Source organism: Rhinolophus hipposideros, assembly GCF_964194185.1.
Source record: "Rhinolophus hipposideros genome assembly, chromosome: 15".
Taxonomy (NCBI): domain Eukaryota; kingdom Metazoa; phylum Chordata; class Mammalia; order Chiroptera; family Rhinolophidae; genus Rhinolophus; species Rhinolophus hipposideros.
The window spans coordinates 9913546-9931173 of record NC_138061.1 but is presented as its reverse complement, the minus strand read 5'-3'; the positions used below and the strand labels follow the sequence as shown (position 1 = coordinate 9931173).

At 50.6% G+C, this 17628-nt stretch overlaps 1 protein-coding gene across 3 annotated transcripts in view; it reads left to right on the top strand.

Moving 5' to 3' along the window:
* The window catches only part of GRK5 (G protein-coupled receptor kinase 5), a 199114-nt gene that overhangs the window by 131925 nt on the left and 49561 nt on the right, over positions 1–17628 (top strand). For 2 of the 3 annotated variants that reach the window (XM_081075259.1, XM_081075260.1), the window contains exons 3-4: positions 3969–4081; positions 14846–14923. In XM_081075259.1, the coding sequence (XP_080931385.1) occupies positions 3969–4081; positions 14846–14923 (191 nt within the window). Of the gene's footprint in view, positions 1–3968; positions 4082–14430; positions 14714–14845; positions 14924–17628 lie in introns of those variants that run through there. The other variant, XM_081075261.1, reaches the window with a different exon arrangement.

Here is a 17628-nt window from a genome sequence, read left to right as displayed (position 1 = left end):
ACTCCAAGCTTGTTACTGGATTATTAACCTGCCAGTGGATATAAGGTATGTCTCCTCCCACCCATTCATCCACTCACCCTCAGGTGTTGAAGAGAGTCTCAAAGTTGAAGGAAACTTCCAGTGTCAAAAAGCTGGAGACCTTGGAAGACACTTTATTGAATGAATGAAGGACCTAAAATAATAGATAGAATGATTAGATGACTGGTGGGTACTTTGGGGGCAGGGGACACGGATGCCCCTCATATCTTACCTAACAATAGCCTTTTTCTGGCTTGGAGGGAAAGATCAGTGAGGCAAATGTCCCAAAGCAGGATTTTCTTGTGGAAGAGCTGGGGTGTGTGTGTGTGTGTGTGTGTGTGTGTGTGTGTGTGTGTGTGTGTACAGAGCATGGGTGCCTGTGTGCACAACATCCCAGGGTTCTCCCAGCCTGACAGAGAGTCAGACAGAAAAGGCTTCCGCCCCTCTGTCCTGGACACTGTTCCCCACCAACCCCAACAACCCACATGGGGCAGGGCGCTCCCACACTGGATTTCAACCCCAGGACCAGCTTCCGTGGACGCCGACCCGAAAGGGTCCTCATGCTGCCAGCTTCAGGGTTGCCTGACTTTCCAGAAGTGCCCTGCCCCTCCGGTTGGCCCTTGATGCGAGAACTTTGACTTGCGCCTCCTCTTGTCACCTGGATCAATCCCCAAATTTGTCGTCTTCCTTCTGTGGCTTCCTTGTTCATTTCTAAAGGAACCCGAACGTTACACTTGGATTTGGTGGTCAGCAGTGGCGGCGCTTCCTCAGAAGATAAGCCCCTTTATCTTCATTGAAGGCTGAGCAAAGACTCCAAATAGATAATTACTGCTCCTTTTTTCCTTCCTGGGCTTCCAGCAAGCGACTCTCTTGCCTGGGCTCCTGTACAGCTGGGAGCGGCCTGTGCCTCTGAGGAGCTGAGGTGCTGACAGCTTGTGTTGGAATCACATGGTGTTTACTGTGCTATGAATTTATTACGGCCTTGTTTCCATACTGACAGCAAACACCATATGGTGAGAAAAAATCCTGTCAGATGAAGCCTTAAGCAATCACAATATGGCACATGAAATCTCGTAATTGCTTTTGGAAAGAAGGAGGGGGTGGGGGATCATGCTCAAATTGCATAAGCAGTGTGGTCTCTGCCGTAACTGAATAAAACTGGAATTTGACGCAAAGTAATTTACTTTCCTTCTGTGTTTGTGCTGGGGAAGCTCCGCTGACTGGGAAAGGAGAGGGAAGTTTGTTTTCCTCACCTTGGGGCAGCAGGTGGAATGGGATGCAGAGAGAATGCAGGCCGGGTCTGCAGGGCGGCATTCTCACAGGTGCGGGCTACAGACCTGTCCCCTCTGGGCTCCCTCCTTCCAGACTCCCTACGGTGGCTGAGGACAACACTCATCTAACTTGACATTTTATTACTGTCACTTGGGATCTTGTCTGCTCACCCTCACACACACTCCCCTTCCAACAGACTCCAGGATCCCCGCGGGCTGGGACCATGTCCCATTCCCACCCCCACTGATCCTGGCACATCGAGGTGGGTTAAATGTTTGTTGGAGTGGCTGTTTGTGAACCATCTGTGCATGGAAAGGCAGACTGAATTAAGGCCATAGCTCAGGGCGAGTTTCAGCGCCAAACCACTTGAGGAAGGGGCCACACTGATCAAGGAACCTACTCAGAGAGGTGACAATTTGTGAGCGCCTTCTTGTACACTGTATACTTAGGCCCGGTGAATTCTTACAAAAACAGCCTCTGCCCTCAGGCAGTTTGCCATGAAGGAAGAAGTGGCTTGTAGCTCTCTCCAGCCAGTATGTCTAGTCTTTCAATTGCAAGAGACAAAACCTCCATACCTACTGGCTTAAGAAAGACTGTCAGGTGAATACTGCTGTAGGTACCGGCCTGGCGTGGTGGGCTGGCTTCAGGAGCTACAGTGACATTCACAGCACGGGGTTTCTCTCTTCTCTACTCAATTGTCTTCCCTGTGCTGCCTACATTCTCCGTGAGCTCTCGCTGCCTGATGGGAAAAACAGTTGTGGCAGCTCTTGGCTGACTAGTCCTAAAGCCTTGTCATCCCAGAGAGGAACAAGTGTCTTTCTTGGAAGTTCTAGCAAAACCCTTGGAAGGACTCCAAGGCCGACTCATTGTGTCCGTGAGGCAGAGGGCTCTGATTGGCTATGACTGAGTCATGTGCCCATCCCTGAGGCTTGGGAGGAGTCGGCTTCCTTACAACCTTAGGTTGGATTTTTACAGATTCTGGCAAAGGAAGGTCCCAAAAGGAAGGGAGATGGAACAGACCAAAAAGTCCATATCCGTGATGATAATAGATGATGTTTATTAAGCATTTCCTGTGTGCAAGGATCTGGTCTGAGTCCTTTCTATGAATTGTCTTGTTTAATCCTCATGATAGTCCCAGGAGGTCGGTACAGTTACTGTTCCCAGTTTACAGGTGAGGAAGCTGAGGGATAAAAATGTCAAGCAACTTCACACAGGCATTGAGTGGTGAGGCTGGGATTCGAACCCAGGAGGTTTAGCTCCATAACCCATGCTCACAGCCCCCAACTTCCCTACATGTAACAGCTTTACCTCCCCATCGATAAGCAATTTGGGTGTGGAAATGAGATGGCATGATGGCTGTATTCCAGTCTCCTGTTGTATTTCCTATCTCTAGAGAAACGTCCTCTACGGAGACAATTGTCCTGGCTCCTCTACAATTGGCAAGGGTAGTCATTCCTTCCATCCAGGCACCTCTCCTAACCAAGGCTAGCTCACCCCGCTTCCTGGTTTCCCCACAAAACCACCTGACTGTTTCTGGTGCAACTGCAGAATCAAAGGGCTAATTTTCAGTGCTTGAGAGGATTCAAGGCAATGTGCCTCAGTCGGTCCTTTGAGCCTCTTCTGGCCAGAGAAAGCCTCTTGTAGTCATTGCAGGAAGGGCCAAGAAGGGGTAGCCCCCACCTCCATCTTACCTCCAACATGTGTCTTCATTTTTTTCAGAGGACGACTTAGGCCCAGAGAAGGCAAGTGAGTTTCTTGAAGTCACACAGCCAGTCACTGGCTAGAACCCTGATCTCCAGGCCTCTGGGCTTAGAGTCTTGCACTGCATTTCCTCTTCAGAACTCTCTTGGCTACTGAGTGTCTGAGACCTAATCACTTTCTGTCTCTGTGCGTTTAGCTCCTCAGCTAGAAAATGCAGGTTTTTTATAATTTGAAGCATTCTGAAACTGGGGCTTGCTCCAATTGGGCAAAAATGAAAAAAAAAACTTTTTACAGTATTCATTAGGATGCTTTGAATTACAAGTAATTAAAAAATTTTTTTTTTCAAACTGCCCTAAACTAAGGTCATAAATAAGTTTTCCAGATGTGTTTGTGCTGCAGGCATGGTTTATCCAGATTCATGACATTTCCAGGGCCCCAAGTCTACTTGTAGTTTTCCCAGCTCTGGCCTCTGTGTGTCACAGCTTCCTTTGCAGTGCCAGGAACGCCGCAGTGGGACTCTGGCCTCACTCCCATGCACCCAGCATCCCGAGAAAGAGAAAGCCCCTCTTCTCAGTGTGTAGGCAAAGTCTGTGGTTCATTCTGATTTTACTGGCTTGGGTTACATGCCTGCCACCTTTACCCAGTCACTGTAATCAGGGAATGTGACATGCTAATCTGCCAGCCAGGGGGCAGTCATTGTCTCCAGAACTGCTGGCATCTACATACAGAAATGAGGGCCTTGGAAAGGGGGAGTGGGCTAGGGAGTAGAGGCTGGGTCATAACCCCTGCCTTCCTCTCCACTGACCTTGACCCCTCTGAGTCTGCAGAGCCTGGAAATAAATAAGGGGTCCTAAGCGTTCACCAGTCGCTTTTCTCCATCCATCTGGGATGTTAGAACCAGGTGTGGGTTGGTGGGATGGCTCTGCCTGACATTCTCCTAAGTCTTACCACATTCTTTTTTTTTTTTTTGTCTCCAGACAGAGATTACTGCAGTTTATGTGACAAGCAGCCAATTGGGAGACTGCTTTTCCGGCAATTCTGTGAAACAAGACCTGGGCTGGAGTGTTACATTCAGTTCCTGGACTCAGTGGTAAGTCCCTGGTCCTGGGGAGAAGGGGTGTCTTTGGTCCTCTGTGATCAGCAATCACTTTTGTCCGAAGGAAAAGATAGAGCATATGGTTTAGAAGGGTGAAGAATAAAATTGTTCCTCAAGAAACTTCCAATGCAGACTTTGAGAATGCAGGCTTGTCTCCAGGTGTGCAACTGCTGGGCGACCAAGGGTGGGCCACCTAGCCCCTCTGGGCCTAGTTGCTGCTGCTTAAAATGAGGCCCTATCAGCTCTGATTCTGGGAGCCTCGGTTATTACACAGGTTGTGCCCGGGCAAGTCGGAGGATGTTCCCAATGTCCCTTTCCCCCGCTGAGAACCCACTTTCTAAAATGCCAAAGCTTGTGTTTGTGTACTTGTTTCCTGTCTACTTCCCCACTAGAACGCCAGCTCCCTGAGACCAGGACCCTGGGCTTCCGCTTCACCCCTGCCTAGCGCAGTGCCTGGCACACACAGGCATTCAGTATATTTGTGGAATGAACGTGTTAGCAGTTTCAAGCCAACCTGACAGCTGCTGTTCGTGGGGCTGTGATTGGCACCGTGGGGACGTCCTGCAGAGGCACCAGTGTTCACTTGGTTAACAAATGCTGATTGTGCTGCGTGGGTTTTAAGGAGCGGATGTAGGAATACGCAGGAGTTTGTGAGCACGGGCTCAGGAAGGCAGGCACCTCAGCCTGAGCAGCAGCCCTTGGGTTTCTATTCAAGGTGAAGAGTGGAGACCACTCATGAAAGGAGTGGGGTCATCCAGGCGCTCTTTCCCAAGGCAGGGGGCCAAAGTGCTGTTGTTTCCTAGACACCCTCCTGCCATTATCGGCTGCAGCCATCCCGACCTCTGCCTTCGTTGAGGAGACAGGCCTGTGGGACCCTAGTTTCTGTGTCTCCTTCAGGGTCTCAGTGTGGATCTCTGGACCCACAAGCCAAACTGTCCACTGAATGTACCTGCCAGCAGTCACATCGGCCCCCTCAAAGTCAACGTGTCTTAAACAAATTCAGAACTTTTCCCTAAGGCCCCCAAAACTGCCAGCCCTGTCATGTTCCCTATTCTAGTAACCAGCACCCTCTGGTCACCCAAGCCTGAAATCTTTGCACTGTCCTTGACGCCTCCTTCTCCCTCGTCCCTTCCCCAACCCCATCAAGGACCACGCACTTGTCTCCTTGACCTCTCCCAGACCAGTTCCCTCCCCGCCATGGCCTTTGTCTGGGTTTTCATGCAGGTTCTCCGCACATCTTCTGTAAGCGATTACAATATTCTCAACCTTGGCTGAGCAGTACGAACACCTGGGAGCCTTAAAAAGATACCAGTGCTCGAACTGGTTCACACTCATTAATTTGTGTCTCTGGGGTGGAGCCTAGTATTTTCATAGCATTTCATTATGGAAAATTTCAAACTATAAAAAGTAAAAGTCTACAAAATTGTATAATGAACCCCCATGCACCCTTCACCCCACTTCAATAATTATGAACTCATGGCCAATCTTGTTTCCTCCATTTCCTCCTCTCTGTAGCAGATTTTACACATATTATTTCACCTGTGAACATTTCAGTATGTGTCTAAACGATAAGGGCTCTTTAACAAACAAAAAATAATCAGAGTACCATCACCACAGCTAAAAAAATAATTCTCTCCTATGATCGAATATTTGTCAGTGTTCCCATTTCTGATTTCCTCATACTTTTTATAAAAGCGTCTCCCCGTGTTCATCCCAAAGAGCCTCCCATAGTCTGAATTTTGTGCTCTCGTCCCCATGTGTCATTTAATAGGTTCCTCTGTATTTCTTGTAAATTGCTCATTGAATCTAGAAACTTTGTCAGATTAGTTTCCACTTTGGGGGTGGGGGCCTGACTTCATAAGTGGTTTCATGTTCTCTGTCAGGGGACATGTGATAGCTGGTTGTCCTTCTTTTTGAGATGGCAGCAGCCATTGATATTCAATACCTATATCAGTTGATTAATTAGGGGTCACAACGTGGTGACATTCTAAGTCTATCATTCCTTCTCCATTTGCTAACTTGGAAATACTTCCTTTCGATTACTATTTGGTTCCCCAGCAGTAAAGTTCATACAGGAAATGCTTGATTCTTTCCCTGTATGGATGTTTGCAAAGTACCGAGTTGTGGCACTGGCCTCCTCCAACAGCAGTAGCCAGCTGGATTTGAAACATGTGGATTTAAACATGGTGTGTTTTGATGCATGGTAGGCATTATTTTTACTGGTGTCCCATGGTTTCCTCATTGGCCAGTGGGAGCCCTTCTGGTTGGCTTCTGAGCTCTTGAGAGGACCCCGGTAGTCACTGGTAGCCTTCTGGCCACATGGTATAATGTGATGTTCCAGGCTCGAGTTGCATGTTTCCTGCCCTACTCCTAGAGTCCATCATTTTTCCAAGGAGCCCTGGCTCCCCTACTAGGAAATGATAGCTGGAGACCAGTTTGGCACTAGGGGTGCTCATTACCACTGGACTGGCCATACTTTGTAGTAGACATTGCATTTTTCAAATTTCCCAGGACTGTACGAAATACCCAAGGTTGGGAAGCATTGAGATATGGGATAGAGTCCAAGTTCTGAGGCTGGCTTACCAGACCTTCCACCGACAGGCCCCTGCCTGCCCTTTCATCCTCGACCTTCCCCTGGGTCTTTCTTAGGCCCTACATTCTAGCCCCACCATCTGCCTGTGATAGCTCTTGTTTGCCAGGCTGGTTGAAGCGATTTGTTCCTGGCTGGAATGGAGGGAGCAAGGCAGAGAGGTCTAGAAGAGGTGTTGATCACGCCAGACCTTGTGCCATTAAAGAACTTTGAGTGAAATGAGGAGCCACTGGAGAGTTCGGAGCAGAGCAGTGGCGTGGTCTGACTTAGGTTTTCAAAAGGCTTTCTGACTCCTGGGTTGGGAACAGGCCATGGGGAGAGGGTAAGAGCAGGGAACTCTGATAGGAGGTTCTGCAGCAGTCCAGGTGAGAGCTGATCGTGGCTCAAGCCACGTGGAAGCAGTTGGCAGTGGTGAGAGTGGTTGGATTTGGGGCATGTTTTGCAGGCAGAGTTAACCATATTTCCTGATGCATTGAGGGTGAGAGAGAAGAGTTACAGATGACTTCCAAGGGTCAGCCTGAGCCACTGGAAGGATGCATTAGGGTAAGGCTGTCGGAGGCTTGTTTAGGGGAAGATCAGGCGCTCCATTTTAGGCACACTCAGCTTGAGACGTCTGTCAGACATCCAAATAGAGATGTTTGAGGGGAAGAAGGTGTTCAGGTCCGAACTTTGTGAAAAAGATCTGGGCTCCCATTACAAAATGGGGAGTTGTCAACGTATAGCTGGTTATTAGAGCCGTGGGCTGGATGAGTTCACCAAGGAGATGCATGTGGATAGGGAAGAGATGAAACCCAAAGACTGAGCGCTGGACCAAAGCTGCTCCCCATTTGGAAAAGATAAGGCATCGGCAGCGTTGGGACCTGTCTAGAGTTGATGAGGCAGAGAGAAGCAAGGCTAAACCCAGGAGCCAGTGGAAATTTCCAGCCATGTGTCTTGTTAGATGCGTATAGTCAGTTTGAGAAGAAGGAAAAAAACCCCGATGGATGCCCATTTTCATTCTGGTTGTGCATGCAGACGTTCCCTTTTGCTGGGCCTGTACCAGGAGGTTTTTTTCTTTTTGGAAAGGAAATGTGAGTCTGGCTGCCTGTATTGACGTGACAAACGCTCTTTACATTGCCTTAACGAAGCTGCCACTTACGAGAGGCTGACCCCATCCCTTTGCGTTTTGTCTGCATCTCTGGGAATTAGCGAGGCCTTTTCATCGCCCATCTTGACGTCAAATGACCAGTCTTTGGAACACTTCTTTTACGCATGAAGACTTTATTGAGTTTTCCAGGGCTGGCGCAATTCTTGTCTGAAATACGTTTTTTTTCCTTCCATCCTGACTGGAACTCTGAGGAGGGAGGAGGTGGCGCTGTCCTGGGTGTTGCATACCGCCCAGTATTCCCTGGCTCAGCCAGCGCCATCCACACCGTTCCCACCTCTATGTGGAATTTCTACCAAGTGGAGTTTATTAAAAATAACCCATCCTCGTCGGGCTCTGACGTACCCCCCAGAAAAGGCTGCTCTCCTGCACAGCCCTCATGTCTGAGTTTCTCAAGTCAAGCGGAAGACTACGGCTGTTTGTAAATGGGGCCTGGGTGATTTGGGGGGCAGCAGAGCTGTGTGTGTACCCCTTATCAGCCTGCAGGGCTACTTCAGCGCTTAATCTTGTTTGTCAAGGGACTTCTGGGAACCTGAGAAGGAGTCCCCATTGCTTTCCCACCAAGAAGTGGAGTCAGTGACTAAAGTCAAAGCTATGACTAGGCTTGGCTTCTGGAGGGCCGAGAGGATTTGCCCAGCTTGTCAAGGGATCAGAGGGGTTTCAGGTTAGTGTCAGCGTCCACAGGCTAATAGGGTTTTGCCATGGGGTTCTTAAACATTGATGTACTTCTCTAACCTGTTTTCTGGGGCCCTGATAGCGTCTCAGCTCATCGGAAACCCTCCTGTCCCCACAGTTCGGTGCAGCGTGGTATTCAGGTCTCCTCTTTGGGGTTGAGGGCATTTGGCATATCCTCAACCAGACTTACTCAGCACATATTGGATGTCTCCAATGCGTCACACTGTGTTCTAGCGGTTGGAGACTGCGCAGAGAGCAGGAGTCATGAAGTTCCTACTCTCGTGAAGCTCGCTGAGGAAACGAGAGATTGAAAAAGAAACATTTTTAATGAAGTTAAGTGATACTCGCTATGAGTTCAGTTGCCTGTTAAGTATTTTGTTCTTTGTTTCTGTGTAAGAAATTACCCCAAAACTTAGCAGTTTGAAACAGCAATAAACGTGTGTTATCTCATATTTTTTGTGGGTCAGGATTTGGAAATGGTTTACTGAGGGGCTAGTGGCTCAAGGTCTCTCAAAAGGTTGTCTCAAAATGGTGGCTGGGGCTGCATCCCTCTGAAGGCTTGGTGTGTCTCCAAGCTTCTGCACATGGCTGATAGGTTGGTGCTGGCTGACGGTTGGAGGCCTCAGTTGTTTCTCGTGTGAAGCTCTCCATGGGACTGCTTGAGTGTCCTCATAACATGGCTGGCTTTCCCCAGAGCGAGTGACCCAAGAGAGCATGGTGGAAGCTGCAATGTCTTTTATAACCTAGCCTCAGAGTTTCCATACTGTCATGTCCCTAATATCGTAATGGTTACACAGATTAGCCCTGTTCAGTATGGGAAGAAACTTTCCTAGAGCAGGAACAGCAGGAGCAAGAATTATTAAAGTCTCTAATAGTGGAGCCTGGCAACGACAAACATGAAGTCACCACTAATGAAATCTCCAAGCCATAGTACTAGTCCAGAACTAGGGAAAATAACTTGAAATTAGTAAGTTATCACTTGGCTTTAGATTTGCCTGATTATCCTGAAATTATGTTCTAAACTGATTTGACAGACTTTCCCCGGGGAACTAAGTATTCTGCTTCTCTTATGTGTGAGAAAAGACAAATACCATGATTCTTCTTCATCTTACTATCACTGCTGTGATCAACCAAAAGGTGGAGGGAGGTGATCATTATTCAGATGGACATATAGACACTCCAGCAGTTGGTGAGGCCAGACCCTGGGAGCAGGGTCCCCCTGGAAAAGTACCACTTATACTTGTAAAATGGGTTCCCCTGGGTGCCCCACTCATACTTCCAAACAACATGGCTCTCCTAGAAGCTGCCACGTTCCTAATGATGTCACCCCCAAACCATAGTTGATTGGAGCAGGGAGGAGCCTGTGACCTTTCTCTGGGTTTTATAGACTTGAGAGGAAGTTGTTTTCTGATAGAGAAGACTTAAAATAAAAAACCTGGGAGCTGTTGACTGCCATGTTTCCTACCACTGGAGCAAGCCAGTGAACACTGAGACACGTGAGGCCAACACACACACACACACACACACACACACACACACACACACACACACGCATGCATGAGTACACAGATGAGAGTAGGTTCCAGAAGTGCTTATGTCCCTGGTTCCTGGTGCTCCAGGCCAGCTGCATTTCCAGTCTCCCATCCTTGGAGTCCAGGAACCTAGAGATTATAATTTTGCCTGAACTAGGCTGGGTTGGGATCCTTTTCTCTTAGAACCAAAAGAGTAACCGGGAAAGTCAAAAGATCTCTGCACAGTGGCCTTCGCAGCATCAGCAGAGAGTGAGGACAGAACTAATTCTGGGACCTGGGGAGGAGGAGAAGCAGCTGGGCAGGGGTTGGGGCCAGGGGAGCCGTTCAGGGCTGTGGCTCTCAGGAGGACGATGGTGCAGATATGAGTGACAGCATAGCCCCTCTGACAGCTGCTGGTAAATGAATCACCTCTCCCCGGGAGAGAAGTGCACACCCCTTTCCTCCTTCTTTTTAGCTTTTGCCCCATGTCTCACAGGTTGGTGGCTGTGGCGCTGTCAGTAAGTTCCAGGGTCACCTTGGGCCATTCCTACTACTCTCAGTCTTTACCCCACTGTGGCCAGTGGTTCATTCCTCCCTCCCATCTTTGGTCCTGTCCCATCTGTTGCCCTAAAGGGGGTTAATGAATCCCTTCCCGACCCAGACCCAGGTGAGCTCCTCAGATGGCAGCTGGACATCAGAGAATAGTCTGCATAGGCGGCAGCGTATTGAGGCTGGGTCTTCCAAAGAGGAGTGCAGGAGCCCGTGGTGCCCAGGTGGGGAGAGAGCCAGCAGATAACTACCCCTCATTCTTGCCTGCCCCTGCAACATGGCAGCAAGTGGCTCTGGAGAGGCAAATGGAGACTCCTCCCGATCCACATGGTCAGCACGGGTAAGACACCAGGGCCAGTGTGGGCAGAGCCGGGTATTTCTCCAGAAAGGGCCATGGTGAGCTGCGCTGCCAAGCAGGCGTGTCTCGCCCCTGCCATGAGGACTGTGGAAAAGCTGACCACATGGGTAATTATAGAAGCCGGAGGTGGCAAGACCTCATAGCATCTCTGACTTCATCTTCCTGTCAGGGCAGGAGAAGGTCTCCTGGGAGAAGGAGGTGACATCTAAAGTTAGAGACCAAGAGGAGTTCAGCTCAAACTCTGTTCTTTAAACCAGCGTGAAAATGTGGCAGGGCCCCTTTTATCAACTTGCAATTTTCATGTTTTTAAAATCATGAGGGATATGTCTTAATAGGGAGTACGTATTTTCTTTTTTTTTAATTAAAAGTTTATTGGGGTGACAATTGTTAGTGAAATTACATAGATTTCAGGTGTACAATTCTGTATTACATCATCTGTAAATCCCGTTGTGTGTTCACCACCCAGAGTCAGTTCTCCTTCCATCACCACATATTTGATCCCCCTTACCCTCATCTCCCTCCCCCCACCGCCCTTAGGAGTACATATTTTCACCAGCATTTTCTAAGACCGATGATGCAATTAGAGCAAGCCAAGAAAATGACATATTAGGTTTATAAACTGGGTGTCCACAGGGTGTTTATACTCTTTGGCAGCCACAGAGAAGTAAAGAATTCCCTTTGCCGTAAACTCCATGCAGTATTTTGCTCTTTGCGTTAGAGGAGCATCTCCGCCCCAAAGGTTGTTCCTGCATGTGGCATCCGTCACCGTGCGAAGACAAGGCCCACTGAAGGGTGCCTCCCTCGGTTGGCACCTTGGAGGTCCCGGGGGAAGAGAAATGCTCTCCGAGTGGATTGGCAGAGGTGCTCTGGCTGTTAGGGGTGAGCTCTGGACAGGAGAAGGTTTCACATGGGCATTACAGCAGAGAGGACGGGTGGTGTGTGTCCCCTCAATTGGGGGAGGGGACAGGGCCCACCACCCTCTGTGGTTGGAGGAAACTCTCTGGCAGATGGAGGTCACACGAGCACACCTTGCATGGAGTTTACCATTTTTGTCATCGAAGTCATTGTCGGGCTGCCATTTCCCAAGCCAGTTGTAATATTCTAGGCTGGTGGCCCCACCTCTTCTTTGCTGCTTATGGTTTCTGGTGTAAGCTGATTGCAGCAGCTTTTGCCCACTACTTGGGCAGAGGTGTTCCCATTGCAGTGCGTTCCCAGGTGGTCCCTCGCCTTGGGTAGTGTGATGTGCCTGAGCTCTGCAGGTGACCTCTCCAGACGTTTCCCCATCGGGGGTCATAAGCCCCTCTCAGGGGTCATTGTGGAGACATGGCCTGTCACTCCCAGTGACTTAAACAGTGTGGAAAGCCCAGCTGGAAGCCTTCTGTTGGTTTTCTGCCTCCCAACACAAATGCCCTTCAAGTGGTGGTGACCTGATGTGGACTCTCAAAGAAAGGCCTTTTGATCCCGGGCTGGGAGGCCTGTCCCCGTGTGCTCCCGGCTGCCTCCCTGTGGAACTGTGGCGCCCAGCCGCCCGGCCAGGCCTCTGCTGGGAGGCAGCTGACCTAAAAGTGATGTTATTTTTTTAACGTGGGTTTTAGTACCTAAAGCAATAATATTTTCAGCTGGTTATTGAGGCTGATTAGTGAGCCTCAGGACTCCTTTTGGTTAAATAGAGCTGCCTTCACAGATGTATTTTGGGACAGCGCAAATCCAGACTTCTGCATGGGATTGAGTTACCCCAAAAGGTGGTCTGCCGTTTGCCCGGGGCCTGGGCCTTGCAAAGCAGTCTGAGTAAATTCCCATGTGCCAGACCACTAGGGTCGGGTTTCCAGAGCAGTGGATGCTGGGTGCTTCTCTCCTCACCCGGGAAAAAGGGTGGCCAGTTGTGCTCTAGAACTCTCAGCCCCTTTAGAGATGCCGCGCCCAGCCTAGATGCTAGCTCTATTGTATTTGAACTGGTTATATTTGGCCTCTGAGAGCCTGCGTTTCTTTATCAGTAAATTGGGAATGATTTAATACCTATCTACCTTGTAGGGAGAGCCTAGAATCTACTCCATACTGTGTGTGGGTGTGTGCGTGCACATGTCTGCCAGTTTGGGGGGATTGTTGGGCAGCACAGAATGAGAAAATAACAGGAAAAAGCTCAACCTTCTCTCTTTAAATGGTCTCAAGACGTCATCAATCAAACTAAATCATCAAAGAATGATCAGTCCCCCAAAACTCATCCTAATGGTGAGGAGCCACTGGCTGTACCTCGGGAGAGAGAGGCACAGCGGCGGGTGGCCTAGTGGAGGTCAGGTCTGTGCACCTGTCCCGGCTCTGCCACAACCAGCTATGTGACCTTGGGCCAGTCCTTCACTTCTGAGCCTCAGTGTCCAGCTCTGTTAAGTGAGTGGGTTGGATTCCTTCCAGAACCACCATCCCATAGTCCTGGGATTCAAATGATGGTAGTCAGTGTTTCCTTGGAGAAAATCATTGACTCTTGATTCTCCATGAGAAGAGAAATGGTCATAAAAGAAAAGTCACTCACTTTGGGTGGACACGTGCCCGGCTGCCCCTGTGGGCATTCCATGTGCTGCCTGCACTTCTCTTTTTCCGGGAGGGTCCTCTGGACTGCCCTGGGGAGAAACTGGTCGCTAGACACTGGGCTGCCCTGAACCCGGCCCGGAGGGCTGGGGGGTCTTAACTCCACAGTGAGACGGAGGGGGAAGGAGTTTCAGTTCGTCTGTGCTGATGTCATTGTCTTTGTCTCCTTTGAATTAGCTGTACTTTTGGACTGAGACTGACAAATACTTGGGTGGTAGATTTTGAAATGGTTATAAATAATTTGCAATTAGTTGCCTTGTCTCAACGAGAAAGGCAGGCTCACCCAGGCTTCCCGTTAACCCCAGGCGTCATCCACTGGGCAAGTGCATCAGATGTGAGTGAAAGAGGCCCTCTTGGGTGAGGAAAATAAAAAGGTCTGCCTTTCAGAGGCCTCACTTCTTTAGAGCCTGGGTCCCACCTGCTTGGCCTGCAAGTTGAAGTCTTAAATTCCTTGGTGTCGTTGCGAACAAGCTCCAGGATTGGAGGTCCAAATGCCAGACCTGCCACCTCCCTGGGAACGACCCTGGAAACTCTGCTGACTCTCCCATTCTTCATAAGTGGATGAAGGGACATAATGGTGGCCCTGGCCCTCCCGCTTCACTATCTGGGCTCTTTTGAGGTTCAGATAAGAACATCTGAATAGTCTCTGTGTGTGCATTTGAAAGCTGAAAAGTTGCACAAGGTAAGGCATCCATATTGTTGTTTCCTCTTGCCTTTGTCAACCCCCAGAGCCTTTGTCCCCAGAAGGTGTCATCATAAGAATGGTGATCATGATGGCAACTGTTAATTGAGTATTTACGTGCCCAGTTCTGGGCTAAGAGCTTTATCACAACTTTTCTATTAATATCTGCACAATCACCCTAGAAGTCACCATCTGCAGTTTATAAAGATTAAGGAAATTGTCTAAGGTCACGCCGCTTGTAAGGTCTGAGTGACCCAAGGCAGCCTCTTGGGCGTAGGTGGGCCTTCCAGCTTGGTGGCTTGTTATTTTCTAGTGGCTCGCTTTGATTTATCTAAACCACCCAGCTGCCTGGCATCTCAAACCCAGCTGCCTGGATGCCTGGCCCTCGTCACCAGAAGGTCTGGCCCAGCTGGTGTGGAGGGGGGCCTGAGCACCAGAGTTTGCTCCCCAGTGATGCTAATTGCAGCCCGGGAGGAGAGCCGCTGTTCTAAGCACACATCGTGGATGGTGCGGAGTCAGCTGGACTGGAGGCAGGTCTTCTCCCCTCTCTGGACCTCAGCTCCCTGCCCTGTATAAGGAGGGGATTGGTCAGGGCCTCCAATGTTCTTGAACTATAAGAAGGTCATGAGCAAATCTATTATTGTTCTTTTCCTTCTTCTGTTTTAGGCAGAATATGAAGTTACTCCAGATGAAAAACTGGGCGAAAAAGGGAAGGAAATTATGACCAAGTACCTCACCTCAAAGGTAAGAGGAGGCAGGGGAGGGCTTATCCAGGAATATGGGCCCCCAGGTCTGTGCCAGGCTGTGTGGGGAGCTGGAAGCACCTGGTTGGTGGCTGCCCTTGGTCTCCAGAGATCCAGAGTTCTCAGCCTCCCCCAAAGAGTGCACACGCCTGAAGGGCCAAGGCGGGGGCCCAGGCCAGGCCAGCAGGGGTGGGGGGGTGGTTCTGAGAGGTTGTTGTGGTGGGGCAGGGTCCGAGGTGATCGGGAGCGCAAGGGGGTGGCTGAAGCTTGTCGGCGGAGGGAATGTCAGTTGAACACGTGATAGAACGCAGAGTGTCCTGAAGTAGGTTCTGGAGTGCACAGAAGGGTGACAGGTCACCCTGAACCCCTCTCACACTTGTGATTCCCCACCAGGGTCCTGGTGGCCTTGGCTCCTTGGAGCTTGTGTCTTCTTGCCCCCGACTTGACACATGAATGTTTTCTCCGTCTAGTTCAGAGAGCCTGGCCTGGGCGCCTGGGGTTCTAGTCTCAGCTGGTCTACCTATGCAGTCAAGCCATGTTCCCTCACTGGGCCTCAGTTTCCCTTTCTTAAAAGGGACCCACCTCCTGGAGGCCTTGAGAACCTGAGGTGAGACCTATGTGCAAAGAGCTGTGGGTGCGTCCTGCATCCCTGTGGGCCAGCCGTGGCGTCATCTTCACCCAGGACCTGGGCACTATGGGCACCAGCCCCCTAAGAAGGGTGCTCCTCATGTGCCAAGCTGCCAGTGGACTGAGGTCACCATAGCGTGTGTGACCAGGTCCTGGCTGTCAGTCCATCCATACACAGAGTGGCAGGGGTGGCAACACACAGGCACGCAGGTCAGGAAATGGCCCTACCCCTAACTCTCTATGAGACCTTGCTTTTCCTCTCCCCGGGCCTCAGTGGTCTTTGCTGTAAAATGGGTGAGATTTAACCAGATCATCTCAAAGAGTCCCTGCAAACTGGATAATCAGAATCTATCCTCTCCAAGCCCACACTGAAGGAATGATAAGCGATTCCCTAGACCAGAACCAAACAACAATGAGCAGATGGTGGGAGATGCTTCCAGGCAAGGAGAGACGTGTTGCCAACGAGACACAGATCCAGGATGTGACATTTAGCCCCTGTAGAAAGGCAGCCCCTGACCCACCGAAGAGTATTCATCCATTAGTTGATTCTTAATTAGCTTAATTCAAAAGGCCCCAGCTCCCTGCCGCCATGGGGGCACTAACCTCCATGGCTTGTGTCAGCTGAAGGCACTGAAACGTGGATGCGTTAGCTACTCCAGAGACAGAGGTGGGTTGTGGACAGAAGGAATCCATGTCACATACAGCAGCTCCTCCAGTACAGCTGGGCTGCTGAAAGCCTGCACACCCGTGAAGGCATCCAGGGTGACACGAGGGGTGTAAACCCACAGTAGCTCCTTCACCCCAGGGGGGTATAAGAACAACAGCTCACTGGCTGAGTGCCTGAGAGAACTAGGCGTGCTCCTCTGTGATGGTTCCAGCCTCCAAGAGATGAGAGACAGATAGCCCTGTTTATAGGTGGCTCCCAGGATTGAGAGGGAGTAATCTGCTACCAGACAGGGCACAGCTGAGGGACTCTTCAGCTGCTCTCTGCGAAGGCAGTTGTCATGTGGCTTGGCTTTGCCCATCTATCTCTGCATCTGGGCCCCCTCGGGGCTGCCCACTTGCTTGGGTTCCCGCCAGACAACGGCAGCTAATGTACCGAGGACCCACTGTGTGCAGGCGCCATCCTCACCATCACCACATGATGGGATTCTGTTGGCTCCACCCTATGGCTCAGAACAGGGAGGCTCAGGATGGGCTGTCACTGTCCCGGGTCGCACAGCTGGGATTTGAGCCCAGGTCGGGGTAAGCCCTGGGCCTTGGTCTGTCCCCTGTGGTGCACTGTTTCCCACCCCGGCCCCCTTGCTGCCTTCCAGTGCCCCCACCCCACACGCGAGTCTGGTGGCCTAGCTGAGCTCAGTGAGGATGAGGTGGTTCTTAGCCCAGTCTCGTCGGCTCTTCCGGCCCATCCAAGGGCTGCCGTGGGGGCTGCTTCCCTCTCTTCCCTTTTGGCCAACCTCATCCAGAAGCTTCTGCTAGAAGACCCCAAGCTGGGCCCTGCAGACTTTCCCACCCCTGCTCAGTGCTGCATCCATCTCCTGGAGGGATGGGGCCCAGACTCCCCAGCAGCTCAGACCGTTTTACAAGCGCCTTGGAGCCTGCCAACATTTTTTCCTTAAGTACTCCTCAGTTTTTAGAATTTAAACCGCACCATATGTTATGGCCCAGGGGCCTGGGGGAGGTGGCCGAAGTGCTCCCGTGGGTCGACTGTTTTTCGACAATAAATTTTGCACTGCCTTCCCAGGCCTTCCTGTAGTCTCCCTCTCCTCAGCCTGTTTTACTTGTCAGTCCTGCAGATGCCCAAGTGCTGGGGAGCGAGGGGCCGGGAGAGGGGCCAAGCTAGTGGCCGAGGCTGAGCAATGGCCCTGAGGCTTTGGAACAACCCCCAGAGCCTTTGTCCCCAGGCCCAAATCATCCTTACCTTGGGCCCCCCTCGAGTTGCAGCTCCTGTGTCTTGGCTCCAAGCAGCATTTTCCAAAGTGTAGGTCATAGGACTCTGGTCATTTGAGAGGCTCTGAGGAAAAAACCCCACCTCTGCAGTCATTAGAGGGAGGGCAACACTGCCTCTCCCTCTTTTAA